This window comes from Alosa alosa, chromosome 6 (assembly GCF_017589495.1).
Source record: "Alosa alosa isolate M-15738 ecotype Scorff River chromosome 6, AALO_Geno_1.1, whole genome shotgun sequence".
Lineage (NCBI taxonomy): Eukaryota > Metazoa > Chordata > Actinopteri > Clupeiformes > Clupeidae > Alosa > Alosa alosa.
In genome coordinates this window covers 33,676,869-33,689,368 of record NC_063194.1, presented here as the reverse complement: position 1 = coordinate 33,689,368, position 12,500 = coordinate 33,676,869, and the positions used below count along the sequence as shown (strand labels likewise).

The following is a 12,500-nucleotide window of genomic DNA, read 5'->3' as shown; positions in this document are numbered from 1 at the left end:
GACATCCGTATCAGCAAGGACATGTGGAACAGGGTCTTTGTCAGGTAAACCAAGCAAACAGTGTTATAGACATGACTAGTCAATATGGATGTGTGGAACAGGGTCTGTCAGGTAAACCAAACAGATAGTTTTAGCACTGGAGCTTTGCAGTTCATTCCATTTGCAGTTCATTCCATTGTCTGCCAAGCAGTGTGACATATAATGCATATAAACTACATTACGGACTAATTTCATAGTCATTTTGTAGGGAGAGACAAAGGAAGGTATGTGAAATAATGCCATTTCTGTGAGGGATCACAAGTCTCATTGGTTCTCTATGATTGTTATTTTGACTCAGTGCGGTACAGTTGGATGTCTTCACTGTGGTCTACCAGATCCTGGACAGCTTGGTGAGTAGCTGATTTTCAATCATGCCATATGGACCAAGTGATCAAGGAGATGTCTGTTACCATGATGTGCAGTGGTGCTGGACAGTTTGTGAGGCCCTGAGGTTTTGGTCCACAATTTCAGAAATCTCTGAGGGCTACACACACTAGGTCTGCGTGTGTGAGGCTAGGCTGACTATTAAGATAAGATAAGATAAGATAAGATAAGATAAGATAAGATAAGATAAGATATACTTTATTGCCACACAACAATGTTGGTAGTAATTGTTGTTCAATCATTCCAATAAGGGAGAAAAGAAAGAAACTCTAAACAAAATGAATAAGAAAACAATTGGTGTTCAGGAGTCTGCTTGCTGAAGGTACAAAGCGTCTTCTGTAATAAGTAAGAAGCTGGAACAAGCTGGTGGTTTGCATGGTCTCTTATTTTGGTAGCACATACCGTGCTAGCCTAAAGCCAGAAGGTGTAGCCTAAAGCCAGATGTCCTTCCACTTCATTGATGTGTATGTGTTCTGCCACTACACAGCCAAAGCTTAGATGTATTCAGATGTATTCCTCTAAATGCTACATGAACTCAAGGTATGAGTGACATTCCAATGAGTTGACGGTCATATTGAAATTTGCAGTTGTCTCTTAATTTTGAATATGACCATCAACTCATTCGAATGTCACTCAGCAACCGTATGACATCAGAAAAATGTGCAGTGGTCTCCCATGGACATTGTTGACCCAGAGAAGCTTCCCCCTTACTTTTTTCTTTTATGTCTGCCCCCTTTGATTGCACATCCAGCTGTGGGTTTTAGGTCACCACAGCTTTGTCTGTTCAGCTATGGCTGTTCCACATATATGTACAGGTTCATGGTTACAGTTATGGTTATGGTTATGGTTCTCAGCAGACACTTTTATCCAAAGTGACCATACAATGTGAACAGTCTGCTCCTTCCATGTCTCTTCCAAAAAGGTTTTAAAGTCTTCTGCATGACTGTCTGCTGATGCTCTATCATTCTGCTTTATGTTATCTTGATCTTAAATGGTTTGATAGCGTACTTAGCAGACACACAAGTTTTCTTTCCTGTTGAGTCAGGGGAAATACTTGATCAATCAGATTCATCTCGTTAAATGATTATTCTAAAACACAATATCACATTTAGAGCAGAGTGGCTAGTCCAGTATGTAGATAGGAAATAGTAAATGTATTAAAATATATTCACTGTTTGCGTCTATTCAGGTTGACTTACAGATGGGTTAAAGAGTGCATTGGATCAGTATGACTGAGTATTGTAATTGTGATGTATTATATCAGAACACCTTACTCTGTCTATCTCTTTCCATCTCTGCACCTTTTCACCCTCATCTGTTTTCTTTCTTTCTTTCTTTCTTTCTTCCTTTCTCTCTCCCTCCCTTCCTGATTTCCTTTTCTCTCTCTCTCTCTCTCTCTCTCTCTCTCTCTCTCTCTCTTTCTCTCCCTCCCTTCCTGATTTCCTTTTCTCTCTCTCTCTTTCTCTCTCCCTCCCTTCCTGTCTGCTGTGCTTCTCTCTCTCTCTCTCTTTCTCTCTTCCTGCTGTCCTTTTTCTCTCTCTCTTTCTCTCTCTCCATCCCTTCCTGCTCTCCTTTTCTCTCTCTCTCCCTCTCTCTCTCTGCTCCCCCAGTTGGCGGTGGAGATGAGGGAGACCCTGGCCCAGGTGGAGAAGCAGATGGAGCAGTCTCTGGCCAACTCCCTCTTCCCTGTCTACCTGAGCCTGCAGGACATCCACAAAGAGAAGGCCTTCCTGCAGAAGAGGTGTGTACACACGCACGCATACACACACACACACACACACACACACACACACACACACACTCACATACATAGACACATGCACACACAGAGGGTGAGAGACACACACACATACCCAAACACAGGTAGAGAGGCACGCACAGAAAGATGCCACACGTCCTTGGAGGACCTCCTTGGTGAAGACACAGATCTTTGTTCAAGTCTTACATTCTTAAGTGGACTAATGACTGATCACTGTGGAACACTTCCCAATATGACCTCATGGAATAGACAGTGGTTTGACCACATGGCACACATTATCATAGATATATATATCTATGCACATGACCACATGATTGCGCATTCTCCATAAATAACTAGTCATGGGTGTGATGTAATGACTGTATCACAACATGTCAGTCTGCTGTAACCTGCCCTGACTTGTGTGTTTAAAGCCTCGGGCTTGGGACTGGGACAGAGAGGGGATCGGACAAGACAGGGGAGACGGGGACAGAGATGAGCTCGGGCTCGGGCGGGGCTGGACAGACAGAGGTAGGCGGAGGCGGTAGTGCAGGTGTGGCGTCGGGCGACTGGGCTGCAGGTGTGGTGTGACCTTCAGCAGCTTCCGTACCTTGCACTCCATAAGAGAAATCAGAGTCTGCTGGGTCCATTCATGGTGGGTTTGTACTGTCAGGGTAGGACCCAAGCGCAAGACTCTCTCAAGCAGACGTTCCAACAAACACGTTTTATTAACTTACCAGACTTACATACAAACAGGACTTTGACAGGATTAACAGAGAGACGAACGCACAATGGACAGATAAACAGGGGGGTAGAAGTACACAGACCAATTAACAGAAAGACAGAGGACTGGACGCAACCAACAAGACAATAACAGGGAACAGGTGAGGAGGCAGAAATGGAGGGAAACCAGAGAGGAGACACAGCACTCCAAACATCCTCCATAGTAATGCATGGGGTTAGTTTGTAACGCCAATATGGCAGTTGTCTACACAAATCACACCCCCTCCGTGGCAAAACGTCGACATGTGAACACATTGAGCCAATCATGTGCTGTGTTGTAAATACATTGAGCCAATAATGTGGTGTGTTGTGAAGTATCGTGCCAAAACTGCCAATCATGTGTTGTGATCTCGCCGCTGGAGCAAGGTTGGTGTCGTGAAGCCTTGCACATGCGCATTTCTGCCGAAATAGATGCCCGATGAGTGCCCAAAAAGAGTTGCAATATGGCCGCCGAATAGATGCCCGATGAGTGCCCAAAAAGCGTTGCAATATGGCCGCCGAGTGGAGGGGCTTGCCTAAAAGGACTTTGGGGAAACTAACGAGACAGGAAGTGCAGACCATATAAGGGAATGGGTGGAGACAAAGACACATGACCAGACAGGTAAATACAGAGCACATGACACAGAACAATATACAGAATGGCCACCAGGGTGGCACAAAGTCTCGGGCCAGATCCTGACACAGCTAGCTGTGACTGACTGGACTAATAAAGTAACAGCGTGGCTGTATGGAGCTAGCTCTGTCTGACTGGGCTGATAAAATAAAGGCCAATGCCCACTGGCGACGACATTTGCGTCTATGGATTTGACGGTCAAGAGAAAGAAAAATGTCAGACGTCAAAAACCGTCAGACGCTGCCAATGGGCTTTGCTCCATTAAAAGTAATGGAGTTCTAAAAGTTGGCATTACTTGATGTGCGTCAGACGCCACCAGTGGGCGTTGGCCTTAAGAGTGTGGCAGTATGGAACTAGCTCTTGACTAACTGGGCTGATAATGTAAGAGAGTTATTGAGTTATGGTTGTATTTCCAGGACCAACCTTCTGCAGCTGACAAACTTCCATGAGTGTTTCCGTGAAGCGCTCCCCTACTGGCTAAACAAGGCCTTCAGTACTACCATGGAGAGAGTGGAGAAAGCTGTGGAGGTGGACAAGGTATAAGACGACAACAACAACAAACACAACAACTGCAACCCCCCCCCCCCCCCACACACACACACACACAAACACACACACACTACAACCACACACCCCCACACACACTCCTGTCTCTCTCCTCCTCCCTATGCTGCTTTCTGTTTTGCCATATTCCTTGGGGTTCAAGTACTGAGTCAGTCCATTATATTTTCTGTGTTTGGTTTATTGCATTCTTGGTTTATTGGTCTACAGGCATAGTAAACAAGGCTTTCAATCTCTTCCACTCTAACTCTCTTCTTTCTCTCTGCCAACCCCCCCCCCTTCCTTTCTCCTCTCTATCCTCTCTCTCCATCTCTCTCTCTCTCCATTTCTCTCTCTTTCTCTCTATCCTCTCTCTCCATCTCTCTCTCTCTTTCTCATATTTCATCCCTTAACCCCCTTCCTTCCTCTCTTTTTTCTCTCCATCCTTCTCTTTCTCTCATCTTTCATCTCTCCCTTCCTTCCTCTTTCCTCTCTCTCCTTTCTCTCCATCCTTCTCTCTCTTTCTCTCATCTTTCATCTCTCCCTTCCTTCCTCTCTCCTCTCTCTCTATCCTTCTCTCTCTCTTTCTCTCTCTATCCCTCTCTCCCTTCCTTCCTATCTCCTCTCTCTCCATCCTTCTCTCCCTCTCTTTCTCTCATCTTTCATCTCTCCCTCTGTAGTTGCAGCCACTGCAGGGCGGCTCGGTGCCCATCAAGCACAGCTCCTCTGCAGTGGACCTGGCAGCCTGCCTGCAGCCCATCGCTAAACTCTGGGATCAGCTGGCCTGGCCTGATCCGGAGGAGGGCTTCATGCTCATGGTCAAACTCACCGAGGTGGGCCCAGTTCGGACGCACAACAGCCAGGCTACGCTGGGGCGCGCAACTGAAACGTTCCGTTCGCAGAGAGTACGCCGCAATAATTGGCTTCCAGTATGATCAATGGACCTAGCCACACCAGACGCAAGAGCGCTGCGCACCTTCCAAAAGAATTAGACCAAAAACGATTTTTATAATCTGTGAACGGAACGGCACACTTGCACGCCCAATGAGCGTGGCTGTTACACACAAACACATGCCGAAGACACACATCTTACTTAGGTCCAGTTCCGATCAATTCCATTGAATTAAGTTCAATTCAACTCAATTCAGTTTATGTCAACTCAGTTCAGTTCGTTTCAATGTAACATAACCCAGTCCAATTCAAAATGCTGGTAAATGTTTTACTAGTCTACACATCATTTACAGGGCTGCACGGAATGAGATAAATGTTTAGGTGTGTTTGCTTGTACTTTCATGTGTGTGTGTTTTTTTGTGTTTCATGTGTGTTATTTCTGTGTGTGTACTTTCCAGTGGCGATTGCTGCTCTTTGGAACAGGGGAAGCTCTGATAAAAATGGTCAATTATTAAATTAATATTATTAAGGTGCTATATTGTTCTTTGAGGGCAAAAATGACCCCAAAACCCAGAATAGGCCAAACAGTAGGCTATAGAGTTGGCATGGCAGACATGGCATAATGTAGCCTACACCGTTATAGCGCGCTACCTAACTTAGCCTAAAGACACAACTGAAACAAAGGCAAGTCACAAACTCTGTAACTCCACATTACAGTTTTATTTACATTATGCTATTTACAAAGACAAATAGAAACCGACTATATTGCTCCCAAATTATGTGAATTTTAGCTGCTAACGTTAACGCATCCCTTGAACTTGAACCACTTCCTGTCAGATCGCAACATATGCTGTCAATCAAAAAGAGTCCAGCCTCTATGACGGTTCCTCCAATCATCATACAGAAGCTCGGCGTCCAGGCCATCCCACTGTCTCCCAGAGACGCCGGGCTTCCCTGGAAATGACGATTTTGTGGCGCTTGTCCAATAAATGTGTAGCTTTTCTGCACTGAGATCAGCCCACTCTGTAGTGCCATTTAAAGTCCAGTGAAGCCGAGCGTCTATGTTTTTTTTGCATGGTTTTTTGATGGATCATGTCGTCACAACAATGTATTACGGGTGCGAAATCACGGTAAATGACCGGCAAAACCTTATTGCTGAACAAACTAGCCATGAAGATGAACATGTTTTCAGCATGTTCTAGTTGGAATAGTAGGCTAGAAGCTAATGTTATAGTGTTATTTGATGTGATTTTCCGTGATATTTTAGAGGAGGCTGAGCTTCCCCTGTAGTCTTAGAGCAATCGCCTCTGGTACTTTCATATATGTGTGTGTGTGCATTTGAGTGTGTCTGTAATATGTGTGTGTTTGCAGGACATGTGTAAGATTTCATCCACATACTGTCAGATGTTGAAACAGAGGGTGAAGAAGTTATCAGAGACCTCAGACCCGGGCAGTGCAATCAACATGGTGGGTCAAATTCACCATCATATCTGCTTCATGTGATGACAGCTCTGTGGTGAAGTTGTGTGTGGTGTTGATTGAGCTTTATCTTTATCCTGAGATGTGTGTGATAGATTACTCAACTTTGTTCTGCTTTTGTATAGTATAATAGATGATTTGTATTCACTCTTGTGTCTGGTGGTGACCAGTCTCTCTTTATGTCCTGTGGTTGTGTGTTTAATGATTCTTTACGTCCTGTGGTTGTGTGTGTTTAATGATTCTTTCTGTCCTGTGGTTGTGTGTTTAATGATTCTTTATGTCCTGTCATTGAGTTTACAGATCACTATTTGTCCTTTAGTTGTGTTTGGAGTTTACAAATCACTATTTGTCCTATAGTTGTGTAGCGGAGACTGATGTACTGCAAATCACTATTTATAGTTATTTATGTAATTGTGTAGAGTTGATAAATCTAATAGTCCTGTAGTTGTGTGTGGAGTCAGACACTTTCTAATACAGCACATAGATACAGCACCACAGCACAAAGTCCTCCATAGAAAGGCATGGGATTTGTTCATAATGGCAGTATGGCAGTTGTCTACACATATCCCGCCCCTTCGATGGCCAAATTCAACACGTTACTACATTGTGCTAATCATGTAGTGTGTGTTGTGAATACATCGTACCAATCATGTGTTGTAATCTCGCCCACATGACTACATTGTGCTAATCATGTAGTGTGTGTTGTGAATACATCGTGCCAATCATGTAGTGTGTGTTGTGAATACATCGTGCTAATCTGTCTTTGTCCTGTAATTGTGTGTGGTGGTGAGTAATCTGTCTGTGTCCTGTAGTTGTGTGTGGTGGTGAGTAATCTGTGTGTGGTGGTGAGTAATCTGTCTGTGTCCTGTAGTTGTGTGTGGTGGTGAGTAATCTGTCTGTGTCCTGTAGTTGTGTGTGGTGGTGAACGACCTTGAGCACCTTCGCTCTGTCCTCACTAAGCTGCCAGGACAGCTCAACTGGGCGGGGCTTCGGGAGCGCACGCGTCTTGTGATCACCGACACCCAGTTCCAGAACACGCTGCCGTCCCAGTTGCAGCACACACAGGCGGCTCTGACGCGTGAGATCCGCTCAGCCATGGAGACTCTTGGCAGACAGGTAGGGGGCGCTAGACACAAGTCTGCTTCTGATTCACTTTCCGATTCACCTCCCATTAGCACAAACATCAAAAGCTACGTGGATGCTAATTGTAGATCCTCTGATGATAATCTAATTCTAATTTCTTATGTCTGATTCCTGTGGCACTTTCATCTACATGCATTACTGCATTTCGTTGTCTCTGTACTTGTACTCTGCACAATGACAATAAAGTTGAATCTAATCTAATCTAATCTAATCTAATCTAATCTATATGTTCAGATTGTAACAGAAAGGGTGTTGCATGGCGTGTCAGTTGGCAATAACCACACAGGGTCTGAACTAATGTCTTGTGTCCTTCTCTTGTCTCTTTCCTCAGTTGAACACTGATATTGAGGCCTACGTGCGAAATATGGCAACACGTCACAGACTTCCTTCTAAGTCCACGGAGGATGTGAGAACTTCCCTACTTCCCCCTCACCTCCCACCTCCCTCTCCTCATGAGACCACATGTGCCAGTCATGGAAAACACTACTGACACACACTCAATAACATCCAACCATCCATCCACCCAATAACATCCACCCCACCCAGTCATACTCACACTCAATAACATCCTACCACTAATCCACTCAATAATATCTGTCTATCTATCTATTTATCTATCTATCTGTCTATCTGCCTGTCTGTCTGTCTGTCTGTCTGTCTGTTTGTTGTTATGGAGTGTTCTGTTCATGTGTTTTCTCTGTTGACCAGGCTGTGGTTCCCCTGATGCGCTACCTGGAGAAAGAGCTGCAGTACATGAACGAGAACTTGGTCCAGGAGAACTTCAACGGGTCAGTTTGAGATACAAAACACAGAATGCACAAAAATTAACACATAATGCACAAAAATGAACACAAAATGCACAAAAAATACTGGTAGAGGTACCTGGTTCAGGGAAACCTACAGTAATGCTGTTCATTAAAGTAGATGTGCCTGCAGATGTGCCTATTGGAACAGAGAGAGAGAACTGCTCAGCAGGCTAATGTATAGATGACTGTGTTACTATGTAGCTATATCCAAACCTATACATCTCTCTCTCCCTCTCTCTATCCCTCTCTCTCCCACTCCCCTCTCATCTCACTCCATCTGTCTCTTTCTATCTGACTTTCTCCCATTCTCTCGTTCAGTCTGTTAACGCCACTGTGGAATAGTTCTCTGAAGATCCTCCATCAGGTGTCTACACAGGAGGGGGGCAACCTCGTCTACTTCCAGAGGCTAGACCACACGCTTCAGGTACACACTATAGTTTAACTGTACTCTTTACTGTAATATCAATAGTACTTTTTAATGCAGATTGTAGCTATGTAGCTGAGATTGCAATCCAATATGAGTTACCTTAATTTCCCAACTATTAGCCATGGCTTATACATTGATTTTGCTAAATTTCTTCAGCTATGAGGTTACTGTAATACGCGAGGGCAGTTAATATGGTATTAATATGGTTTTGTCTCTTTTAACTTACACAAGACACTGTCCTGCGGCTTATATACAATGCGGCTAATACACAGAAAATTCCTGTAGTATGGATATGCATTTGATCAGTTGAATTGGTCCCACAACAATGGTCTAGATCATGGGTTCCCAAAGTGGGGGTCGCGGGACGCCAAGGTGTGGGTCTCAAAATGATTTCCATAAATCAAATAAATTTGGGGAAAATAAAAGAGCTGTCACTTGACCACACTTTAAAGACAGATTTTAATTCCAAGACGCTTGCTGAGTTCTGGATTTCAGTCGAGAGGAAATATCCACAGCTATCCAAGGCAGCGATGGACGTACTGACCTGTGCGAAAAGACTTTCTCTGCACTGACATACAGTATATTAAAAACAAATACAGATCGCGTCTAAATGTGGAGGATTATCTCCGTGTGGCCGTCTCCACAATTAAACCAAGAATGGACTTGCTGTGTTTTGCGCATAGCGCGCATCCATCTCATTAGATGAGATTGCCAAAATGTAAATTTGTGCAGCAACAATGTACATATGTTTACAACAGTTTGTGGATATTACCCTGACTGAGATATTCTTCCGTTAAAATGGAAATTAAAGTAATGTTTCAAAGTTAAGTTTGCACAACAGCAATAATGTGCACTCATGTTACATGGATATTATTTTTTGACTAAGGTATTCTGCTTTTATCATATAGTAAATTTCTATATGTAAAATCATAACAGGCTGCTCTGTTCTTTTGTGTTGTCGTTAAGCCCGTGTTTGGATAAGCCTAGTGCGTATGGCCGGTGCGCACATTTTATTTTATTTTTTGAGTCACATCCAGGGATAGTGGAGGTCGCCAGTCTCTGGCACGGTTATTTTGGGGGTCGCAGGTTGAAAAGTTTGGGAACCCCTGTGCTGGGCGATATGGCTGAAAACTGTATCACGATATAAGTATTTCATATCGGTCGATATTGATAATTATTGATTTTTTTTTTTTAAAATCTATTTCAGATAAGGACCAGAAGGGGAAAAAAAAGTTAAAGTTCAATTTAAACACTTTTATTTTAAACTTAACCTTACTCTGATTTGAATCACCTCAGTTATCAAAGCAAACAGGGAAAAGAAATAGCAACACAATCATGAAAAACACTCAAATAAATAATTGTGCACATAAGTCTGAATGAGCAGCACTGGTGGAAGCCTGTAAATATTGTAGTTTGCTAGTTTATTGTACTGTAAATATTGTAATTTGCTAGTTTATCATAGTAAGTCTACTGGTTAGACTGTTCAGTTTCCCCACTGTGTTTAAGTTTCAAATGAATACTTTTTCTCCTTGGGACAGGCCCCTTTGAGTCTTGGAAAATACTTTTCCATTTGCATCGGGATTGAGTTGATTAGAATTTAGCAGTCAATTTGAATGCAACAGTTTTGAACAAATTAAATTGCAGCGTGCTAATGATGCTAACCCAGTTTAATAGCAATTCAGTCGTCTTGCACGATTGTGCATGTTTGGATTACATGCGCATGCTGAGGAGGGATGCACCTAGAGAGAGAGAGAGAGAGAGAGACAGTGTTGTATAAAGTACTAGAAAGCAATACTTGAGTAAAAGTACAAGTATCGTACTAGAAAAAGACTTTGGTAGAAGTGAAAGTTGCCTTTTAGAATATTACTTAAGTAAAAGTCTTAAAGTATCTGATACTTTATCAGTACTATACTGTACTTAAGTATCAAAAGTAATTTTCTGGTATTTAATGTACTTAAGTATTTGAAGTAAAAGTAAAAAGTAAAAAGCAAGCGGTTTTATTTTGAACTTTTATTGTAAACTTTATTTTGCCTTTCTTATAGTAAAGCATAAAGCATATTCAGGGTTCCCATATCTTCTTAATCTCACTCATCAAATCAAATCACATTCTTTTCTAGGACTTTTTAGGCACAATTCTCTGAAATGACAAATAAATAACTTATTTCTTTCAAAAAAAAAAATGACCTGCTTTGTAGGAGAACATTTTTGGTCATGTGGCATGAGCATTTCTAGGGCTTACTCCCCAGGTCACCGTCACTTACACACACACACACAGGCCACCTATGTCCAGCAGCTACTAATATGTCATTAGTTAAAACTGAAAAGGTGTCTGTTCATCTTCAAAAGAAGCTGGTTTTCAAAGTTGCCAGAATTCAGTGCCCGGGAGTTTCAGGCCCAAGACCGACCACCATAGTGGTGGGAATTGGATAAATTAAGCAACATTTGAGGGCAGCCGTGGCCCACTGGTTAGCACTCTGGACTTGTAACCGGAGGGTTGCCGGTTCGAGCCCCGACCAGTGGGCCGCGGCTGAAGTGCCCTTGAGCAAGGCACCTAACCCCTCACTGCTCCCGCCCGCCCGATGTAGCAGGCAGCTCACTGCGCCGGGATTAGTGTGTGCTTCACCTCACTGTGTGCTGTTTGTGTTTCACTAATTCACCGATTGGGTTAAAATGCAGAGACCAAATTTCCCTCACGGGATCAAAAAAGTATATATACTTATACTTACTTATACATTTCAGCTCTTACTATCCTGTAGTTTTTATTAGTACCATGGTTCAACAAATGTGTAAAGGTTATATAATAATTAACTTCAACTGAGAAGTTAACAAAAAATATTCCACTATTCCACAAGTTACCAAAACAGAAAGAAAGAAAGAAAGCCTTTGAAATGTAGCCTATCCCATGCTTCCACAAAGAGGCAAATTGAACTAATGTTTAGGCTACATGTTTTTTGCATGGGTAGGCTATATTGTTGTTTGGTGATTTAGCCTACTCCTTTACTACACCCTCTTCTGAGCAAACAAGGCATAGGTTTATCATGTAGGGTAATTGCTCTTTCTTACATTAAATAACTTTAATTTATCCTCTCTACTTATCCCTGTAGTCATGGCCTCCTCATCACTAATTTCGGGCTCCATCCTTGCTGACGCTTGTGTCTACTGTAGGGCCGGCTTGGCTATCCGTATCTGAGAAAACTTTTTGGAAAAGACGGGCTAAATGGACCCAACCAACTCTTTTTTTGGAGGGGAGAACTCCCTCACGTAGGCTACAACCCATGCAAAGGCATTGCATTGGTGTCATGCACTGCGGAACGTGTCCTACTTTAAGAAAAGATAGACTAACGTGACAAATGTCAATATTTGTTTCCTCGACCGGCCCAAAAGTGAAGTGCCCACCGGAAGTCTCCCGATTACCCCCCGGGCCTGATTCAGTCTTACTCTTCTTGGACTGAAGACAACTCCTGCGATGCTATGGATAAATAGCCTTTCACAGGCCGCCGGGCAGGCAGGTAGCCGATGTACAGAAACATTTCTTGCAACACGGCCATGGGTGTATGAGGTTATATTCACCACTACCCTGTTCACCACTATCGCCGGGGTGGTCGCCTATGATAACGGGAGGTCCTCCAGTAGGTGCTTTCGTGCTTCCATGGCGGT

The 12,500-nt window shown here is 43.2% G+C and overlaps 1 protein-coding gene across 1 annotated transcript in view; it reads left to right on the top strand.

Moving 5' to 3' along the window:
* The window catches only part of unc13d (unc-13 homolog D (C. elegans)), a 48,496-nt gene that overhangs the window by 20,414 nt on the left and 15,582 nt on the right, over positions 1 to 12,500 (top strand). The window contains exons 19-28 of the mRNA XM_048244859.1: positions 1 to 44; positions 338 to 389; positions 2,034 to 2,164; positions 3,974 to 4,094; positions 4,778 to 4,930; positions 6,360 to 6,455; positions 7,377 to 7,583; positions 7,942 to 8,016; positions 8,319 to 8,398; positions 8,735 to 8,840. The exon at positions 1 to 44 is cut by the window's left edge and continues 54 nt beyond it. Of these exons, the coding sequence (XP_048100816.1) occupies positions 1 to 44; positions 338 to 389; positions 2,034 to 2,164; positions 3,974 to 4,094; positions 4,778 to 4,930; positions 6,360 to 6,455; positions 7,377 to 7,583; positions 7,942 to 8,016; positions 8,319 to 8,398; positions 8,735 to 8,840 (1,065 nt within the window). The remainder of the gene's footprint in view (positions 45 to 337; positions 390 to 2,033; positions 2,165 to 3,973; positions 4,095 to 4,777; positions 4,931 to 6,359; positions 6,456 to 7,376; positions 7,584 to 7,941; positions 8,017 to 8,318; positions 8,399 to 8,734; positions 8,841 to 12,500) is intronic.